This window comes from Melitaea cinxia, chromosome 10 (assembly GCF_905220565.1).
Source record: "Melitaea cinxia chromosome 10, ilMelCinx1.1, whole genome shotgun sequence".
Classification (NCBI taxonomy): Eukaryota; Metazoa; Arthropoda; class Insecta; order Lepidoptera; family Nymphalidae; genus Melitaea; species Melitaea cinxia.
Window position 1 is genome coordinate 12,483,031 of NC_059403.1, and position 21,381 is coordinate 12,504,411.

General features: G+C 32.8%; 1 protein-coding gene across 1 annotated transcript; it reads left to right on the forward strand.

Annotated features, from left to right (window-relative positions):
* The first annotated feature begins 12,463 nt into the window (after nt 1–12,463).
* LOC123657328 (facilitated trehalose transporter Tret1-like) lies at nt 12,464–21,069 on the forward strand. Its single transcript, XM_045592896.1, has 8 exons — nt 12,464–12,617; nt 13,102–13,199; nt 15,643–15,777; nt 16,012–16,095; nt 16,241–16,510; nt 17,597–17,717; nt 19,859–19,993; nt 20,260–21,069. The coding sequence occupies exons 1-8, from the start codon at nt 12,575–12,577 to the stop codon at nt 20,841–20,843; spliced, it is 1,470 nt and encodes a 489-aa protein (XP_045448852.1). The 5' UTR covers nt 12,464–12,574; the 3' UTR covers nt 20,844–21,069.
* Nucleotides 21,070–21,381: the final 312 nt, after the last annotated feature.

Consider the following 21,381-nt stretch of genomic DNA (forward strand, 5'->3'; position numbering starts at 1 on the left):
TTAATGGATCGACGAAATTTCTTAAGATTCAACCAAACTATATGTGCGGGAGATCTGGGGGAAAGGGACTCACAGAACTTAATCCAGCTACTTTTTTTCTTCTTACGGAAAACCTTTTTACACTTTGCCTCGATATGACGATATTTGATGAAATTTTCAACAGTCATAGATAGTGTGTACGCTTGTTCTGCTTCTGTTCTTTCCCTTATCAAAAAGCTACATTCCTCATCCCACCAGGGAGTGGAAGGGTAGTAAATTTTTTTATTAAAATTAATTTTGTTAAAATATTTGTCAGCTGAAGAAATGAGAGCATTATAGAAATGGTTGTAATAAAAAAAGATATTTTTATCATCTACAAAATCCGGAAGACAATCTAACATGCTATCAACAGATGCGGCATAAGAATGCCAGTCTGGATTGTGGAGTTTATACTTTTTAAGGGAAGGGACTGTAGTGGAAAGTGGTGGGGAGCTTAGAATGAGAGAGAGAAGGATAGGATCACTTTCTACCGTGTCCTTACAAATTTTAATTGTCAAATTGTCAACTAGGCTACTTGTCTGTGCTACAAAATTACGCTTTTGGGTGCGTTCCACTAAACGATCAGAATGACTGCAAGACCAAGACACCCCAGCCTGCAAAATAATATTTTGTAATAAAAAAAAAAAAAAAAAATACTAATCGATAGATTTTCAATAGCTTAATTCAACTACGCTGTCCTTTAAAATTGTTTACCTTAAATTATTTAATTTAAATTCAATAAAGTTGTTGAAAAAGAAATAATTTATTAATACTTTCAAACTCCTATATCTTTTGATATATGTATACAATATTTTAAATTGCTCAGTATTGAAAACTACTCAAGTTGCATTTAAAATTGCTCAAGAACGGTTCCACTTTCCTTAATTATTAAATACATATAAATAATTCTATTATATAAACGTTAAATTGGTTCAAACTTAACGTTTATATAATAAGTGAGAGCTGCGCATACACACAAACAGTGACGAATGATTGAAAACCTATTTTTTCATTACAAATATCATTATTTTGCAGGCTGGGGTGCAGTAGGTAAAAACTACAGAGTACGAGAAAAAAAAACGCGACTACAGATAAAATACGTAAATAGGTTTAGCTTTATTATGTAGGCGTTACTAAATATAGATTTATATAAACATAGATAGACTAGAGAGCAGATAGGTACTATACTTTGGACAAAATGTAGACCCGCACAATTTTATTCGCTGTTTAATTTACTATAAAAAGGAAAATACGAACATTAATAAAATTATGAAATCCATTTAATTAAGGTGTGTAAAAAACTATTAAATTGAGCAGTTGTAAGCTATTATTTAGGAAATATAAATGATCTTTACTATTGTGCAAATCCAAATAAGGAATGTTTACACATATATTAACTATATCAACACCAAAGGTGAGCATTAACTCGTCGTTGCTTAACGGCTTAACTTTTAAGTTAACTTCAAAAAATGTTAACGTTTTTGTTAACTTCTGTTAAATTGAACTTTCTTTAACTTAGTCCATTAGTTCGGTTACATTAGTCGTTTGTTTATATCGTCATTTTTTTTTGTTTGAATTATGCTCCACACTATACAGCTATGGTTCGGCGAGGACGAGTCAAACATTACTTTCATGAAGGAATATATTATAAAGGTAAATATCCATATAACATAATTTACTTAAACTTAACTTCGTGACATTTTTTTATTTAGCCAATTCAACCATTTACTTTACCTACTCTATACTAATCGTAATTGCTAGGGAACTCTATTTAATACAAGGTAACGTTCAGGCATTCCTTGGTATCTTGCAGCCAACAATTGCTATAACTATGATCAAACTACAAGAGCTTGGCCAGCAGGTGCATTCTTGTGTACAGGGCATTCCCTGTTATCAGGAATAATAATAATTAAAAAAAAGATTTGAAAGATGAAGCATGCAAGCTGGCTGCGGCCTCCCATCCTAAGTTTCGACTAGTGTGGCTGCAGAAGTATGACAGCAGACTCATCCATAACGTAAAGAAGCATATGAAAGCAAAAGTCGAGGAGGCTCTAATTAAAGAAAGGGACTATTATAGGATAATTAGTATCAGTTGTAGCAGTAATAATGAAGAAGAAGGAAATGATTTTTACAGCACTGTTACCCAGTGTGAAGAAAATAGGTCTAGTAGAAGCCAAAGCCAAGATGCCTGAAAACCAAAGCTCAGAATTTGATTATAACTTGGCTAGACACAAAGTCAAAAGAATCTTTTACAGATGCGGATTTTCTAGGTGAACCAGCTCTATTAAATCTTTTTATTAAATATAACACTACGATCTCATCCAGTGCTGCAGACTGCAGTAGAGCGTCTTTCTTCTACAGGCAAAGATATTTTCCGGGCTAAACGATCATTGCTGGCGGATGATAATTTTAATATGCTTATTTTCATGAAGGGGAACATACACCTAATGCAAGATTAAGATTTATAATAATAATTAAAAGGTTAAAATTAATAAAAGATTTCAAAAAAATAAATAAAGGTGTTTAATTCTTCTTCCTTTTTTGTCCTGGTCCTTTGTTGTTTTTGTATTATTTACTTAGCTATGTTTGGAGGGTTAACTTTTAACGGTTAACTTTAACTGGCGTTAAAATTTCGAAAATTTAACCCTTTAAAGATTATCAAAGTTAACTTTTTAGTTAACTGTTTAAGGATTAATGAAGTTGACTTTTGGACTAACTGTGCCCACCCAGTATCAACACTTACTTATATCTAGTGATTAGTAATTATAGGAGGAATAACAAAAAAAAAACCTGATAATTAGGGAAGTTATTGGGAGAGATATTGAGTTCAAGCGTCTTTCGCGATTGACCTTTTTCTCTCAGTAATATCATTCAGTGTTGTAAATAAAAAAATATTTAAAAAGATTGGTTGTCTGTAAAGTCAGTGTACGAACGGTAGTTTTATGTGATAACGTCACAAAGAAACATTGATGAAAAATTGCATACTTTTATGAATTGAATTGAATTATTTTGAACTGATAGCTCTAACGTCACGCGAGAAGAGAGAAATGTGTTAAAAGCCAACGCTTGGACCGATCGTGCCTCTCTATCGCTTGTTCCGCGCTCTAGCTGGCACGCTCAGGCTCCGGCGGAATGTGGCACGTTTTCGTGCGTGCAGCTGGTGTTCATCGATTTAAGTATAAGACGTTATCACGTCAAAAGATTTCTTATTACTTCACCACTAATACTCACAAATTCTTGTGGTTAGAATTAAATTAATGTTGTTATAAAGTTGAATGTTTGCACAGAGCCCTACAATCGAGACTTTCCTTGCTAATTTAGACATAAGAAGAAGAAGAAGAAATATACTTTATTGTGCATATTACAAGCTAACATAACATACATCTTTAAAAATAAAATTTGCAAAACAATATTATGCACAAAGGCGGTCTTATCGCTAGGTAAGCGATTTCTTCCAGACAACCATGGGGTAGAGGAGATTTTAAAATAAAAAGACTAGGGTTATTAAAAGGCAAAACAGAAAATCAAAAACAAAGTAGATCCTAAAATCAAATAATACATATAATATTAAACAATATATATATATATATATATATAATTGAATAATTATCGACAGCACATTTACGAATAACTACGAGTAAACTTACTAACACAGACCAGCTTTTCACTAACAATTTAGGTAAAAATCTTTAAGTAGCTTCTTAAATAGACATAAGGCCTCACTTATAGGACCATTAACATTGTTTGTGAGCTCGCAACTAAAAAACCGCCAAGTGTAAATCGGACGCATACACAGTGTTCCGAAGCATTATGTTGCGTATTATAAAATCGACTTGAAGACTGAGAGAAAACTTTGTATGAAATCGTCTTTGGTAACCTTATATATATGCATTTAATTTAACAGCCATTACTACTTAAGGGGGCATCCATTACTTACGTGAACTCAAAATGGGGAGGGGGGTCAATGAAATCTCACTAAATCTCTGAAATTTAAACCGAGGGGGGGATAATCGGGGGAAAAATAGTTGGATGCCACCTAACAACTGTACAAACTACGAAAACTCTACCAACCTTTTTGTTTTTTTTTTTTTCCTTTAATTAAGGAGTTTTAGTCTATAAGGACTACGCCACTCCATAGGAACATCACACATTTATATACAAGAAATTAATGAGGTCGTCGTCTCATACCAATGTTTACAATCTTGTACAATAGTTTAGCCGGTTCTGAGAGAGGATACGCCAAAATTGAATTACAACCTCCAACCTCTTTAAAATTTTGAGTTATTTGCAGCATATGATTTCGAATATCTTCATTTCGGACACATTCCACCATAATGTGAACTGCATATTCAATGATGTGACGTCCTCTTATCTTGTTCGTACTCTTTTCTTGTCAACTTTACGGAACTCTAAACTGTAATAAACAAAACAAACGTAATATAATATGCTTGAAAATATAATTCTCAGAAGAGTCAGAATGTTTTGACTACAATCGATTATAACAAAGATTAATTGTTGAAAATAGTAATGTGTTTGTTATATAAAATTCAAGCTTCATAAAGTTTTTGTTACTGACAATGTATTTGTTCATAGATTATCTTAGTTCTTAGAAGTATTAGCGAGTAACACAGTACAGTATTCCATAATAATCTTCTTCTTCTTATTATTTTTTTTATTTTTAAGCGACTTCAAAAAATGAGAAGGTTTTTTAATTCGACTGTATATATATACTTTTTATGTATATTAGCGAATAACTTCGTCGTTCTGATTTTGATAGTTCTTTTTTGTTGGAAAGGAGATATTCCAATACCATGATAAGAAAACCAGGATTTCATGATGGTATCCCAGAGAAATCGAGAGGAAAAAAAGGAGAAAGTTTTGACTTGCTTGACTATTTCATTGACAACTTACTTTTGTGTTAAAATAATGCCTCAACTTCATCCAACTTTAAATCGACAAAAAGAAAAATGATATTTGATATCTTTACATATTTTACAAAAGAAAATAATATAACCGAGAGTTTCTTTATTATTAATTATTACACGATGTTCATTATATAGTCAATCTACATTTCATGTAGCACTGTCTACATCAGTGCTTTGAAAGGTTGCTTTTAAGGCAAAACACACATAAAATATGAATTTAAAAATACAAAACTTCGTAAAATATTATATTTTTTGAGATATTATGTCCTGTTACACAATATTTTATTTTTATTGGAACGAAGTTCCTTACGGCAGGCTTGACGTTTGGCTGGGCGACCGAACTGAAAAAATGTGATACTAAAACCGTAAGAAAAATATATAACGGAAGTGACGTAATATCAGTCACACGACTGTAATATAATATGACGTTTGTAAAACTAAAATATTAAAATTAAACTTTTTTTTAACTATTTATATAATTTTATACTGTAGACAAAAATAAATAAAGACATATGTTTATTTATTTCACTTAATAGTTTGAATTATTATTATTATTATTATTATTTTGTTTGCTTTATTTTATTTTACGGTATTTGTTATTTTCTAAAATACTTAATTTCCTAAATACTTTTATGTACTTAATTAAAAAACCAATCAACAAAATTTAAAAAAAAAGTCAATAACTAGAATATATATATAAAAATCAACATTTTTTTTCAAATTGTGTTGCTTCTATACTATCCGAAGGAATTTCGTTCCTACCTGGTGTCCCATGACACAACATATTCTATTATTATATAATTTGTAATAGTTAAGAAGTCAAACTACAGTAACATCTTTATTTGTTTAAAAAAAATAATCGTACTGGCTTATAAAAGTTACAATAGTAGTTCGAATTTATGTTCGAATTGCAGTTCAAATCCAAAATGAGTCTAATGAATCAAAATACAAAATTTCGTGATCGATATCTTCATTTAGTAACTAAGAGAGAATAAATAAATAGACAGACATGTTTGTGAAGGTCAAGCGTATGCTTGAACTTGAAGTTCAAATAATGAAATCCTTAACCTTGAAAGATGGACACAATTCAAGTGCTACAGTAATAAAACCTAATATCCTATATACATCTAATATCGCTCCCAAAGCTATTTACTTGGAATAGAGTACCTATCCCACTGTGTTGACAAATTTACACTAGAATATATTTTATAATGTATTTTGAATATCTCGGGGATACGTAAAGGTTCGTGGAGCATTCACCTTGTACCTGTGCAAACGACAGACATTTTTGTTCAACTTATGTACCGCGACCTATACTTTATTGTTGCAATAAATATCCCCCTGGTGAATAAAAGCCTCCTTATCCATTAAGTTGATAGAAGCTTATGCGGCCACGTAAAGTCAATAATAAACAAATAAATATATTTATCTGCAAATTCGGTGAAGCAGTATCGATAAGTTTCAAGGATGTAACTATCTACTGCTCTATCTACAAGCACCGACTGTCGATTAAAAAAAGATTACCAAAATCAATCCACCCAGCAAAAGTTATGAGGTATAAGTACAATGTAGATCGACGTAAAAATAGTCAAGTAAATATGCATTATTAGCGATAATTCGAAAAGCACTAGTCAGATCTATTAAATTAAAATAGGTTACATGGCACGCATCACCTTTGGATTAAAAAAAAAAAAAAAACAACGAAATCAGTCCACCCAGTCAAAAGTTCTGAGTTAACGTACCTATATGTACATAAAATAGTAGATATGAGAATCTCCTCCTTTTTTTGAAGTTAGTTAAAGGTTTTACGTAAAAAGGGAAATGGCTGTACAAAGGTCGCTGGGTCAACTAGTAACACTTAATTTTTTATACAAAAAGTGAAGTGTTTCGTAGTCAAAAATAATTCAATCTCGTTAGTAAATACGATTAAAATATATTTAATCATCGTTATATTATGTAGATTTATTGGTGCATGTGTGGGCAATTGTAAACATTAACATTAGATAAGAGCTTCCACCAAACCCATCGTTACAAGAGCTAGGGAGCAGTTAGACTAGCGTAACTCAATATAAAAAAATTAAGTAATTTTGATTCATTAATTTTGGTTTAGAAATATTTATAGCAACCCACTCCTTGAGCTTAAAAGGTCAGAAAGTAAAAATAAATTGCAAAGAAAGTATTAAAGGCATCGATTTTGTTTTCCCAACAAACTGTACGTACCTGTCAAACAGGATGCATTCAATCCAGCATTAAAAAAAAAAACAGCCCACGTGAAATGAAACATTTGTCAACAAACAAATTTTAACGTACGGTTAATGTAGGGCACATATTTAATATTTCATAAATTTCCATTGTGTTATTTACTACTTTTATAGGGGACTAAATGAAAATTGACATTTGTATGTATTTTTATAGAGAATGTAATTACGTAAATTTTTTGAGTTTCTGTTAATTTTTGGTTACTGAACTTTGACAAATTAGCTAATTTTGTGGCGGTACGAAGTTTAACGAGTAAACCAGTTAAATATATACTATAGTCCCCAAGTCACTATTATCCAATCAAAATAATAATAATAAAAAAACTTGCTCTTTACGTCTGTCGGAGCTTAGTTGTTTTAGAGATGTCGAAATGAGCATTATTAAAGATATCAGCTAGCTCATATGTTACAGTAAATGAGTCAGTCAGTTAGTCAGTTAGTAACAAAATGTAGGTATTATGGCGTGTGGGTATATATACGCACATCCAGTTGCATAGATAGTACTTAATACTTATTACATACCTATATATTTACTGGCCATGGCCAGACGGAGACGCCAGTAGTGTGCAGACCCCGGTACAGAAATGACGTGCTTATTCATACATACTAATAAATTCTAATACAATGTCGTTACTTTTAAAATAATATCATATAAACATGGTAAAATATATTGTTACTTGTATCATTTTAGTTCTTCTTTGTTAATCGCGATTACACTGATAAGATTGTGCGAATTTAGTGAAACGTGATACATCTGTGAATCGTAAGTACTTGTATTGAATTGTTATAAAATATAATTATTTAAGTCTGTCTTAAGATATGTATTTATAAAACAGCATTTATTAATCATAAGTACGTGTAATGAAGGGCTTTTTTATAATTTACAAACTATAATAAACACAATGCTTTAACAATATAAGCAATGTGTTTGTTTATATTTCTTATTTTACTTTTAATAAATTAATATCTTAATACTATTAAATCGCCATCAGTATTGTATTGTTGTTAATAACTTTTTAAAATTACAGATCGTTTCTAAGTTATTATATTTTTTGTCAAAAATTACTTACAAGAAAAAATAAATATATATTTTACTCTAGGTTTATTTACTTAGATCTCCCTGATGTATAGATAGAGATATGAAAATAAATATTTCAAATTAAATATACGTATAATAAAATATAGTTATACATTATAGGTATGTGTTTACTAAACTTTTTGCGTGAATGAGTAAGAACACCAATTATAAACATTTATTAATTTATATATCCATGCATTCTCCGAAATTTTAATTTATTATTATAATTAAATAGATAGTTATAAAATAATTGTGTTTGCTCGCAAACGAAAAAAAAACCGACTTTAATTACATCGACGAGTAATTCAACGTCGATCGACAATTAATTGTGTTTGCTCGCAAACGAAAAAAAAATCGACTTCAATTACATCGAAGAGTAATACAACGTAGATCGAAGAAAAAATAGTCAAGTAACTACGCGTTATCAAAGATTACTCAAAAAGTAGTTATCAGATCTCGATAAAATTTATATTTGACCACATGATAAACATCAGCTTTCGATTAAATTAAAAATTATCAAAATCGGTACACCCAGTAAAAAGTTATTGCGGATTTTCGAGAGTTTTCCTCGATTTCTCTGGGATCCCATCATCAGATCCTGGTTTCCTTATCATGGTTCCAAACTTGGGATATCCCCTTTCCAACAAAAAAAGAATTATCAAAATCGGTACACCCAGTAAAAAGTTATACGGTATAATACAACGTAGGTCGACGAAAAAAGCGTCAAGTAAAAACGCATTATTAGATATAACTCGAAAAGTAGTTGTTAGATCTCAAATAAATTTAAATGGGACCAATTGACACACACCACCTTTCGATTAAAACAAAATTTGTCGAAATCGGTCTACCCGGTCAAAAGTTCTGATGTAACATACATAATAAATTCAGTCGAATTGAGAACCTCCTCCTTTTTTGGAAGTCGGTTAATAAAATAAAGTTTGTGTGTACTTATATACACGCACTTAAGAAGGTATACTTCATTGTAGCGTTGGGCGTTATTTAACGTAATCGGTTTTAGTCTCTAGTTACGAAGCTAATAACCACGAATGTAACGATTATTTTACGTACGCAGTTTTATCAAAAACTTGACACAACGACCGGCGCATAAGCCTTTGCCTAATAACGTAACACAATACGCACTTCATTGGCTAGCTAATTCTACATTACTAACTCTTCATTAACTAACTAACTTCAGGGTGTCGGTATTTTGTGACGGTGTGGGTGCGCGCGCGCATTGTTGAAATTAATTCTCATAATTTTTATCTAACGCGCCAAAAGAAGTGTAACTTCAATAATTATGTTTGCTCGCAAACGAAAAAGAACCGACTTCAATTACATCGACTAGTAAGTAGACGAAAAAAAAAAAATAACAAGCGCACGAGTTGTCACTACGATTTTCGAGGGTTTCTCTGTATTCCATCATCAGATCCTAGTTTCTATATTATGGTACCACCCTTGGGATATCTCCTTCCCAACAAAAAAAGAATTATCAAAATCGGTTAATAAACGACGATCGATTAATAAGCTGCACTTAATTTTAAAACTTGTTGACTTGAAACAGTAACCACTCCTAAATCAAAAAAAGGTCAAAATCCATAATGAGTATTTATCAAATAAATATATTTGACGTACACACACGGTCGCCTGATCCTAAGATAAACAACTTAATTCTTGTATGTAGGTAACAATGACCGATACGGACCGAAATCGAATGATAGAGCTACATTTTTTTTCGATAAATATTTTCATATGTAAAGTGTAAATCTAATACTATTAAACGAGCAATTCTTGTATATATATAATCTGAATCTCGGAAACGGCTCCAACGGTTTTCATGAAATTTAGTATGCAGGGGATTTCGGGGTAGATAATAAATCTAGCTAGGTTTCATTTTTAGTAAAATGTCGTCTTATCCCAGTTTTTAGACAATGAAAAACTGGCTACAATATCGTTAGAATACGAAGGTAAATTTTGCATCTGTAATAAAGTTGTAATAGCTCAGGTGGGAAATCGGCACGATTCAAATCCTCAAATTGCGATTATTATTTTTTCTTTTTTTTTTTCTAATTGCACTCGTTATTTTTTATTTAATTAGCCAGTTCTTATTTTTTATTATTATGTCGGTAAAATCGAAAAATATTATTCATATTTTATCATTATTTTTTTTAATTATATATTTTTATTTTTGATCTTTTATATTTATTTATATTTTTTATTATTGTCGTTGGCAAAAAATATTATTCATATTTTATAAATATGTAATTCGTATATAAAAATGTTTTCAAAAAATACGATTTATTGGAGCGCCTATCAGTTTTTGAGAAGCAGTTACTTTCAGTCTTGTATATTTGTAATTTATATCAATTTTTAATTTACCGTTATTTTTTATTTTTATGTTATACATTGTTTTTGTTACACATCGTGCGTTAATTCATTATTAAAAAAGACTTCATCCAAACCGGCAGCAAAGGCTCTCTCTTCTACTAATCCTTCACGATTTACTAAAAATAGCGAGCTAATAATAATATCGAATAATATAACAATAATACACCCATATTAGGGAGGAGAAACAAATGAATCCACGGAGTCACTGCATACTGTGCTATCGAGCTTGTCAAAAAAATGTTTATATAAATCTTAATAATCTGTCAATGTCTACAAAAACAATAAAAAAGGCTGACTTTGTGAGAGTATTAGCACGGTCTACAACTCTACACAGTCGTGCAATGAAACTGTTTAAACAAACCACAGATCACCTGTGAAACAAACACTTCACACCCTGCACGATTGCCCAATCGTGGAAGGGGTGAGATGAAGGTAGGCGATTTCGAGCTGCATACGCTGGTGCCACCCGAATTAGTAGCTTGGGACACGATTTTTAGGGCTGATGCGTATTTATTTTAATTTGTAAGCAATTAAAATGAGATTGCAAATCGTCATCCCGCACAAACAAAGATTCTTCAATTTTTACACACCGAAGAAAGGATACCTATATTTAATATTAATTTATACTCCTTATACACTTTATCATATTTTTAATCATACCAACGTAAACAAAATGGCGGACATAAAAGAGAAACATACACATGCATCAACAAACAAACATAAAAATTACAAAACATTGAAAATCGCAAAAAATATCAGACAAATCATTAGCCATTTTGTGTATTTTCTTAAAGCTTTTGTTTTACGTGTAATGTATGTAAGTATGCATGAATGTTTGTTAGGGTAGAATCTTTAATCTTTAATAATTAAGTTCAAGTGCTGTGTGTCTGTTTACGACAGTAAAGAATATAGCCACCCTTTCTCTTCCCGTGGATGTCGTAAGAGGTGACTAAGGGATAACACAGTTCCACTACCACCTTGGAATTTAAAAAGCCGATCGATGTCGGGATAACCATCCAACTGCTGGCTTTGAAATACATAGGCCGAAGACAGGCAACAGTATCTTCGATGCGACAAAGCCAGCCCTGCGGTCACCAACCCACCTGTCCTGCGTGGTGACTATGGGCAACACACATGAGTTTACGCCATTTTTGCGCGAACTTGTGGAGGGTTATGTCCAGCAGTAAACTGCGATAGGTTGAAGTGATAAGAGGGGATAGTTATATTCTTTATTGCCGTAGCCACACAGTATTGTTAAATAAGGATATTTAACTCAATTTTGGTGTTACACAAATAAAGTATTTGTAGGAAAGAGGTAAAAATGGTTAATTAAAATGTAAGGTAACACAAGATAGTTATTAGTTAACGGGGGATACGAACTTCTTAGCATTCGATGGATTCACCGTGCGGGTGCTGGGTCCATGGTGTGGCAGAGGGAGAAACCCAGAGCAGTTCCTAGGACCTGCGACTTAGGTGTAGGTTTAAGGAGATCCCCTATGAGATGTACATCGCTCAACGTTGACCTTCACTGCTTGAGTTGTCCGCCCTGCCTAGCCAAATTATAGATCGTAATATAATATGTAACAGTTAATTTGTTTGAACACATTAATTATTAAAAGAGTCTTGGTTAAGCTCCTAGCAGGATACAACAAGTGCACAGTGCCAATTTAGAGCCAAGACTGCCTAAGCAGCGGTTGCACCGATCGTTTTATACTCGTCAGAATGACTCGAGTAATAGAATGAGTGAGGGTAGGTGACTATCGAACGATGTGCTAGGTGGCGTGATCGCTACATGTGTTGTTTATAAATCTCTTGCTAACTGCCTACGACAGCACAGGTGCCGACATATTTAACATGATTATTAGTAAATGTTTGTTTTTTAAATTAATGATATTTCATTGTTTCAGACGATGGAGACAGGCCGAGGTGTGCAATACTTTGCGGCATTTGCTCGTAAGTTTTAAGTTCTGTCTATTTGATTTGTGTCCCGTAAATCTGTACCTATAAATAAAAAGGAAATGTTGCAATGTATGGACGCGCATTCCTCACAATTGCGCAAAATTACAAACACAAAACAACAAACAAAGTTTGTATAAAAATTAAAAAAGAGCACATAAAATATATATACACTGGACCGCAAAGAAAAAGGGTGGGTTAGAAAATCTTCAATATCTTCAAAAGTACCTGACCTAGCTTTATAAAATAAAGAGTAAATTAAACAACATTTTAATGCGCTTAAATGAAAAAAAAAAAATGAATTTTAATTTTGTAACAAATTTAACTCACAATATATTCACCAAAAATGAAAATATATGACGGTGCGAAGTTGCCAAGTCAGCTAGTTATATACAGCATATTTATTAAATTGTCCGAAAAAGCTGTCGCATAAACACAATATATATTATAATTATTGTGTGACATGAAAATTTACTTCTAGTGTCCTTGGCAACGGCTACAATGGGAGTATCATCAGCGTGGCCAACCCCTGTCATACCAAAACTCTACAGCAATGAGACGAGCTTGAATATAACAGAGGTAAGTAGGAGTCGAGGGTCATTTGAAAAGTTCTTAGCCTAACATGGTTAAAGTCATTGGTTTTTTATAACTATCCTCATTTTGGAGTTACATTATTTAGCAACAAGTATGCACAGTTTAGTTTATTTACAGTAACTCATTGTTCGTTTACACGTGATACCGTAAGTCAAGTCAGAGCTATTTTTGAAAATGGATAAAATAGAACATCGTGCAGTGATAAAATACCTGAATTTGAAAGGTTTAACTCCAAAAGCTATACATGAAGACATGTCTGCTACTTTGGGTGAGTCCGCTCCTTCATATGCAACTATTAAAAACTGGGTGGCAGAGTTTAAACGTGGTCGTGAGACCATTCAAGATGAGCTCCGTAGTTACCGGCCTTCGACTGCTACCACTGATCAAAACAAAGAAAAAATCTGTGATTTAATTTTATCTGATCGAAGATTGACTGTCGAGGAGATAGCTAAGACTGTAGGCATCTCATCTGAGTGACCACATCATATAATTACTACTGAACTTGGATTCTCTAAGGTGTCTGCGCGGTGGGTACCGCAACTGCTTTCAGTGGAACAAAAACGCAACCGACTCACAACTTCTCGCGACTGTTTAGAGTTATATGAAGCTGAACCAATAGAATTTGTTGAAAGATTTGTAACCATGGATGAAACCTGGGTTCACCACAAAACACCCGAGACAAAAGAACAGTCGAAATAATGGAAAAGAGCAGGATTGCCCACCCTAAAGAAGGCAAAGGTGGTTTTATCGGCGGGCAAAGTCATGGCATCCGTTTTTTGGGATGCAAAAGATTATTTAAAAAAGGGTGAAACAAAAAACTCCGATTACTATTGTAACCTGTTGCGTCGTTTGAGAGAAGAAATCAAAGAAAAACGTCCAGGTTTATTGAGAAGAAAAGTCTTGTTTCATCAGGACAATGCGCGCGTTCACACCTCTGTGCAATCCATGGCAGAAATCCATCAATGTAGCTTTGAATTGTTACCTCATCCCCCATATTCACCGGATTTAGCACCGTCCGACTTGACGTTGAAAAAAATTTTAGTGGTAAACATTTTTTTACAAATGAAGAGGTCATAGCCGCCGTGGACGCTTATTTTGAGGAGTTAGACGAAGATTTTTTTAAAACGGGTATCGAAGCCTTACCGGGTCGATGGAAAAAGTGTTTTGAGCTCAGAGGAGAGTATGTTGCAAAATAAAAATAAACTCAAAATCGTGTACATAACTAAAACTTGATATTAAATTGCTTCATAGTTAATAGAGCTTCGGCTGTAGCGTGATAAAGCAAGGTTTGTCAGGAGTTTGTAGCTACCAAGCAGGTAACTACAGTAGGCACTACTTTACCTATTTAGCCTATCTTACATAAGGCTAAATTTAACTTATATTAAGTTTTTTTTATGCAATGATAGGTTTGCATTTGACCACTATTTCACCTGATGTTAAGTGAAAATGCGGTCTAGTATGGAGTACGTTTACTTAGAAGAAACCTATACACTCGCGACTTAAAGATCTCCAGGTTATAGTTTTCCGGAAACACAGACGCTGGTAGAGAGTTCAATTCTTTGGCCGTACGCATTAAGAATGTACTAGCGAATCGCTTAGTGCGTATAGTAGGAATAAAAAGCTTGTTTTCGTTACTAAAATTAAGAATTCCTGGGTGATAAGGTCTAATCTTTCATTAAATTCTTTGATTAGCCCTTCTCTTGGGTTACTTTGGTGAGTGCTAGTAGTGAGTGAATTAATTAAAAGTTTTTTGGGATGTGCCGTCGTATAATCTTCGATAAAATTCAGTATGTCATTAATTCAAATGGTGTTTGATTTGAAGTTTTGTTTTCGGAGTCAAGCTATAATATTTTCGCTGTTCAAAAATAGACAAAAAATTGAATTTATTACAATAACAAGTGCTGCCATAGTGCCATTAGGACTAATCACCACATTTTGTGGATTTATTTCTTATTTGTGTATTTTGTTACTTTAAACATCCAAAACATATGATACGTTTTGGATGTTTAAAGTAACACATCACCACTTCATCATAGGCGTTGTCTAGGATAAGTGGTGAGAGTCCACTGTATCAAATTACAGGCTACTATTTCCCGTAGCTATTCATCACTTCATCCTAAGACTCCCACCGGAGCTACTAATTGTACATACTCGTCTTTTTCTTCTTTTACAAATCTTAGTCTTACAATTTACTTCTATCCCTCTTACTCAGTCTAGCCGGAGTTTATCACCCATCATCTCTCTTATACTATTTTATTATTATTATTTTATATCATGTGCGAAATATACTCAACAGTTACTATTTACGTAACTATTAAAAAAATCCAACACACTGGTTTCTCTGTTAAGCACATTTATAAGTGTTACTATCAAAAAATTACATTTGTATATATTTACTTTTACTTATTTTTACAACTCACTTTTACAGGATCAGATATCAACAATGCTAGCTATGTCTGCTCCTGGTTTTGTAGTTGGCAGTCTCGCCACGAGGTTTATTGCAGACATGATGGGAAGGCGATCAACGGTTCTCGCTAGCGCAGTTCCTTTTGCATGTGGAACGGTATATATTTTTGTATCTACTAATTAGAAATATAAGATTATAGATTAATATGGTTACTTCTATTACTAAAACTATTCAAAAACGGGAGATATACCATGTTTTTTATTTTCATTTTGCGGAGCACGAACGTAAATGAAAACAAGGCATTCGCAATTCGAGCAAGATATTTAAAAATATATTATTTTTTATGTAGTATTATATAAGCTCATTCAAATATTGTATCCTATTTTTCAGTTTATCGCTGCAACAGCGAAGGTACCTTGGCTACTGTATATTATGAAATTTCTATGGGGTTTCGGGACGGGAATGGTTTCCTCCGTACGTATTTTATTTGAATTTAATTAACTAAATTTAAGATTTCATAAAAAAAATATTTATTTAAATTTTAGTAGTTTTCGAAACAGTTTGATACTTAATATTCTTCCGTTCGCTAAAAATTATAAAGGTATTTTAATAATTTCAGGTGGCGACGATATATCTCGCTGAAATATCGGATAAGGATCTACGTGGTACTCTCTCAGTGGGCACAAGATTTATGTTTAACTTCGGGAATCTTATAATGATATCTGTTGGGCCCTTTTTGTCCTATGAAGTTCTGAATTACACCATATTAGTGCTACCATTCATTTTCTTTACGGTCTGTCTGTGGGTACCGGAGTCGCCTTACTATTATCTGAAGGAGGGCAAAGTAGAAAATGCTAGAAAATCTTTGTTACGATTGAAAAATCATGAGGTAAGATATGTAGTTTTTTTTTAAATCTAAATTAATCATTAGCTAGAGTTTCTTAACGGTTTCATAAGTGTTTAATTTTGATACTCGTAGTTGATATTTAATGTTATTTTGACAGATTTTTTTTTTAAATTTTAACTATTTTCAATACACAAGGTATTTGGACCGCAAAACAGATGTCATAAATATAAAAAACAAAAAAACGTCAAACATATTTCGCTCTTTTTGTCGCAATAGGATTAAAAATTATAACTGATTGTAAAAATCATATTAATTTATCTATTTTATCTAATCTTCATCATTTTTATCTAATTTATACATGTAGAAGTAACTTTCCTTTGATTGTACGATATTTTTTACTATTCAGTACACGATAATACGTATTTCGTTGGCTGTCAAATCTATACAAATAAATAAAGTTAGAGTGTCCGTTAGTAATATCAAAATGACCGTTTTTAACCAAATTCATATGTATGTATAAATGCTACATATACCAAAATAACATTTTTTTTTTTTGGTAAATTAATCCCTACTATGAATAACGATCGCTATCGAGTATTTATGATAACAACCGGAACGAACAGCTTAACGAGCTTTCCGAGGGACTGTGGAGAGTCCCACAAGAGCATACATCCAAACCTGAAAGAAATATTTGTACAAATACAAAAAAAGAAAATGTGTTCTAGTGTGATATTCATTAATGTTTAATATTTATTTATACCAATTTGTTCTGCTTCAGTACACCTAAACTCTCATTTTGATTTTTGATTTATGTATTATTATTTATGTATTTTTTTGTGTTTAACTCACTCAAGGCTAAATTCTACATTTTCTCGAAATAAATAATAATAGTTAATAATAACGGCCCCCACTAAGATTTTTTCTTATATTGTGTATTATGTCTTCTTCCGGAAACACATAATACACAAGCACAAAAGCCCAGACCACGACAAACATCTGTTTGGCCAATACAAATGTGGCAACCAATGACAGCCGTAATCCAGCGCTGTGATCGTTGCGCTAACGCGTCGTAAAATAATTATCAAAAAATATGCCTTCAAATACAAAGTAAATAATATATTGTTGCAGAATATTGAAAACGAGTTAGAATTGTTGAAACAGGATGTGTCTAAGGAGATGAAAAATTCGAGCTCGGCCAAGGAGCTCTTTACGGGTGCACAATATAGACGACCAATTATCATAGCTGCAGGTATACTGTTTAACTAGATGATAACCTCTGATTCTGTTTATTATGTTTTGGCTCTGTATATATATCTACTACACTAGCGTGCCAAATAAGCGTGCGGTCACCCTGATGATAAGGGGAAATCGTAGCTTAGGATGGACGTGTCATCAAGTACATCACAAGTGTTTTTTTGTCCTGCCTTCGACCCTCTCCAGGAGCTCTTTTCGGCTTCTTTATTCACCATTAGCTTCTGCCCGCGACTTCGTCTGCGTGGAATAGGAACGATTCTGTCATACGTAATTTTTCCAAGCACGCAGCGGAAGTTCTCAAAAGGAAAAAAAACGAATTTGAAACATTCTTCATTGGTGCTACGCTTTTATTGGTCTTAGCGTCATGATATATGGCCTATATCCTTCCTCGATAAATGGGCTATAGCCTTCCTCGATAAATGGGCTATCTATATCTAACACTGAAAGAATGTTTCAAATCGGACCAGTACTTCCTGAGATTAGCGCGTTCAAACAAACAAACAAACGAACGAACGAACGAACGAACGAACGAACGAACGAACGAACGGACGAACGAACGAACGAACGAACGAACGAACGAACGAACGAACGAACGAACGAACAAACAAACAAAATTTTCAGCTTTATAATATTAGTATTGATAAGAGCACAACAACACTACTTGAGAGCAATATTGTTTATCTGTGATCTTCTATAAAGCTGCGGTTCAGTTAAAGTTTGATATTTTATAATATTCAACTTTTACCTTCTGTACTCAAGCTTTCTAACGCCCATATTTCTTAATAACTGTGTTTGCTCGCAAACGAAAAAAACCGATTTCAATTACATCGACGAGTAACACACCGTAAGTAGACGAAAAAAATTTATAAACGCACCAATCACTACGATTGTCGAGGGTTTTCCTCGATTTTTCTGGGATTCCATCATAAGATCCTAGTTTCCTTATCATGGTACTACACTTGGGATATCTTTTTTCCAAAAAAAAAAGAATTATCAAAATCGGTTCATAAAAGACGAAGTTATTCCGGAACATACATAAAAAAATATATATATATTTGCGTAACCTCTTCCTTTTTTGAAGTCGGTTAATAGAGCTTTTGCCGTAAAAATTGATATCCTAAAATGTCCATCAGATTGCGAAATTACAGCGTTCCAATAGTTTAAAACAACGGCTCTGAGTAATGTTATTGCCATATTTGCGTAAACACCGGTTGTTTGAGGGTTGTTCTCGCCCGAATTGGATATTTGTATTTGTACTAATATTGTTTCTGATTTGAATGTAATATTGTCTATCATTTCATATCCCGCTGCGGGTATAGGTCTCTTTCCCCATGTAGGAGAAGGATCAGAGCTTAATCCACCACGCTGCTCCAATGCGTGTTGGCAGATAAATATATACTACTATATATATACTAGATGCCGCGTTGGCGCAACGGTTACAGCCATGGATTGTATCTGTTGCGCTGGCGGTTGCGGGTTCGATCCCCGCACATGACAAACATTTGTATTGGCCATACAGGTATTTGTCGTGGTCTGGGTGTTTGTGCAGTCCTTGTGGGTCTCCCGCCGTGCCTCGGAGAGCACGTTAAGCCGTCGGTCCCGGTTGTTATCATGTACACCTGACAGCGATCGTTACTCATAGTAGAGAATATATTCGCCAACCCTCCGCAAAAATCAACTATCCCGTTTTCGTTTCGATCCGAGTCAGTTTGTTTATTTTTAGTTCGAAAAACTACAATTAAATAATTAGAGCTGCCTAATTATTCAAATTTTTATTTGTGATTTCAGTAGTATTGGATATTATACCTATAGGGTGATTTGTGTGTGTTTGTTGAACCTAACACAGACTATCTCGTTGAGATCATTGATAATAATAGAATAATATACCGTGCAAAACTAACTCTGCTTCATAACGATTCATTATTAAATGGATGTAACCATATGAAGCCTAAATTATAGATACGATTATGAATGTATTTGGGTTAGAGGATTTGATTCACCAATAATCAAGGAAATATCTGGAGTGTAAATAATTTAACATATATTATGGATATTACTAAACTTTCATGATTAAAAGTCGGTAGTTACGGTAATATAAATAATAACTTAATGTTAAAATGTACTGTTTTTTTAAAGGGTTAAAAGTGACGCAGATAATGACAGGAACCACGACAGTTCAACAATACTTCGGAAGGATAATGCAAGAAATTAACACCGACATGAAACTCTCTACCTTTCTTATTATATTTGGCGCGGTTAAATTTAGTGTTGGTAAGTTGTACATAGTTTTTCTAACTTAATTTAATAAATAAATAATGTTCTTTTTTAATTTTGAATGGTATAAATAACAAAATCAATATTGAACATCCATTGAAGTCTCATTTTTGTTAAATGTGAAGTTTTTAAACTAATAAAGAAAGAATTTTAAGTAACCTAGTAGTTTATTGAGTTTTTAACACACTAAAATAATTTGACAGTTAGTGAATTGTATTATAGAAAATTATGATTAGCTTTTTGATTAGTTTTGTTCTTTTCAGGTATAATGTCATCTTTTTTAGTGGATAAAGTTGGTCGTCGACCTCTTCTCATATATTCTTTGTTAGGGACCGGAATTTCCTTGGTCATTGCTGGCATATATTTCTTTTTACAAGAGGTTGCCCACGTTAAGCAATCATCACTGCGTTCTTTTGGATACATTCCTTTTATTGCCTTAATCCTTTCTAATGTTATATCAACTGTTGGTTTCAGTTCAATCATAGGAATAATACACGCGGAAATCTTCCCTTTAAACGTAAAAGCGCTCGCTATGACATCTCTAAACGTTTTTGGAGGTTTCTTAGGTTTTACAGTCGCAAAAGGTTACCAAGCGATCAAAAATGTTTCGGGTCTTTATGGTGTTTTATGGACATTTGCTTCGATAGCAATTTTTGGTGCTGCATTTACATATTTCACTGTACCTGAAACTAGAGGTAAAAGTTTGCGTGAGATCCAAGATATGTTAAATTTTGGTGCCAACAGTGGGCTCGATGAAGAAAATAGAATTAATGACAATAATATTGAGAAGGAAGAACGTATTGAGTTAAACCAACTGCAAAAGGAGACTGATGTTAATAAAAATTAAAATTTGTTATTGATCTCGTTTTTAGTATACGAGTGTAAACTAAATAATTAAGCATTTAAATTTGAACTGAGAATTTTTACCAAAAGTTTATTAAGTGTAGTACTAATTTTTATGGTTTTATAGCACTGTGTTTTCTCGAAGCTATTAGGTAAGAATTGTAACTTTATATTAGGTAATTATAGAGGAGTTAATAAGAATGTAATAATACAGTGACTTCTAAATTAGATACTTATCATTTAGAGTTATTTTCGTCTCATGAAGTTTTGTAATAGCTTGTAATATATAAGCCATAGAAAGTTTATATTAAGGAAAAAGCTTACTCAATATTTTGACAGATCAATGTCTATTTTCTTATCTCTTAAGTATCATCCAGATATTAAAAAGACATTTTAAGTAAAAATAAAAACAAATTAACTATCTCGCTTACACCCGTATGTTTTTTGTAATCGTTTTTGTGACCATACCGTCGATGATAGTATTGTTTAATTAATAAAGAAGAAACTATTTTTAATAAGTAGGGTAGACGCAAAACTTTGTT

Bases quoted from the DNA above. Each gene is read 5' to 3' on its own strand.
- LOC123657328 (XM_045592896.1), top strand. From the start codon at position 12,575: ATGGAGACAGGCCGAGGTGTGCAATACTTTGCGGCATTTGCTC. The intron at 12,618-13,101 runs GTAAGTTTTAAG...ATTTACTTCTAG, and splicing joins ATACTTTGCGGCATTTGCTC to TGTCCTTGGCAACGGCTACA. The intron at 16,511-17,596 runs GTAAGATATGTA...ATATTGTTGCAG, and splicing joins TACGATTGAAAAATCATGAG to AATATTGAAAACGAGTTAGA.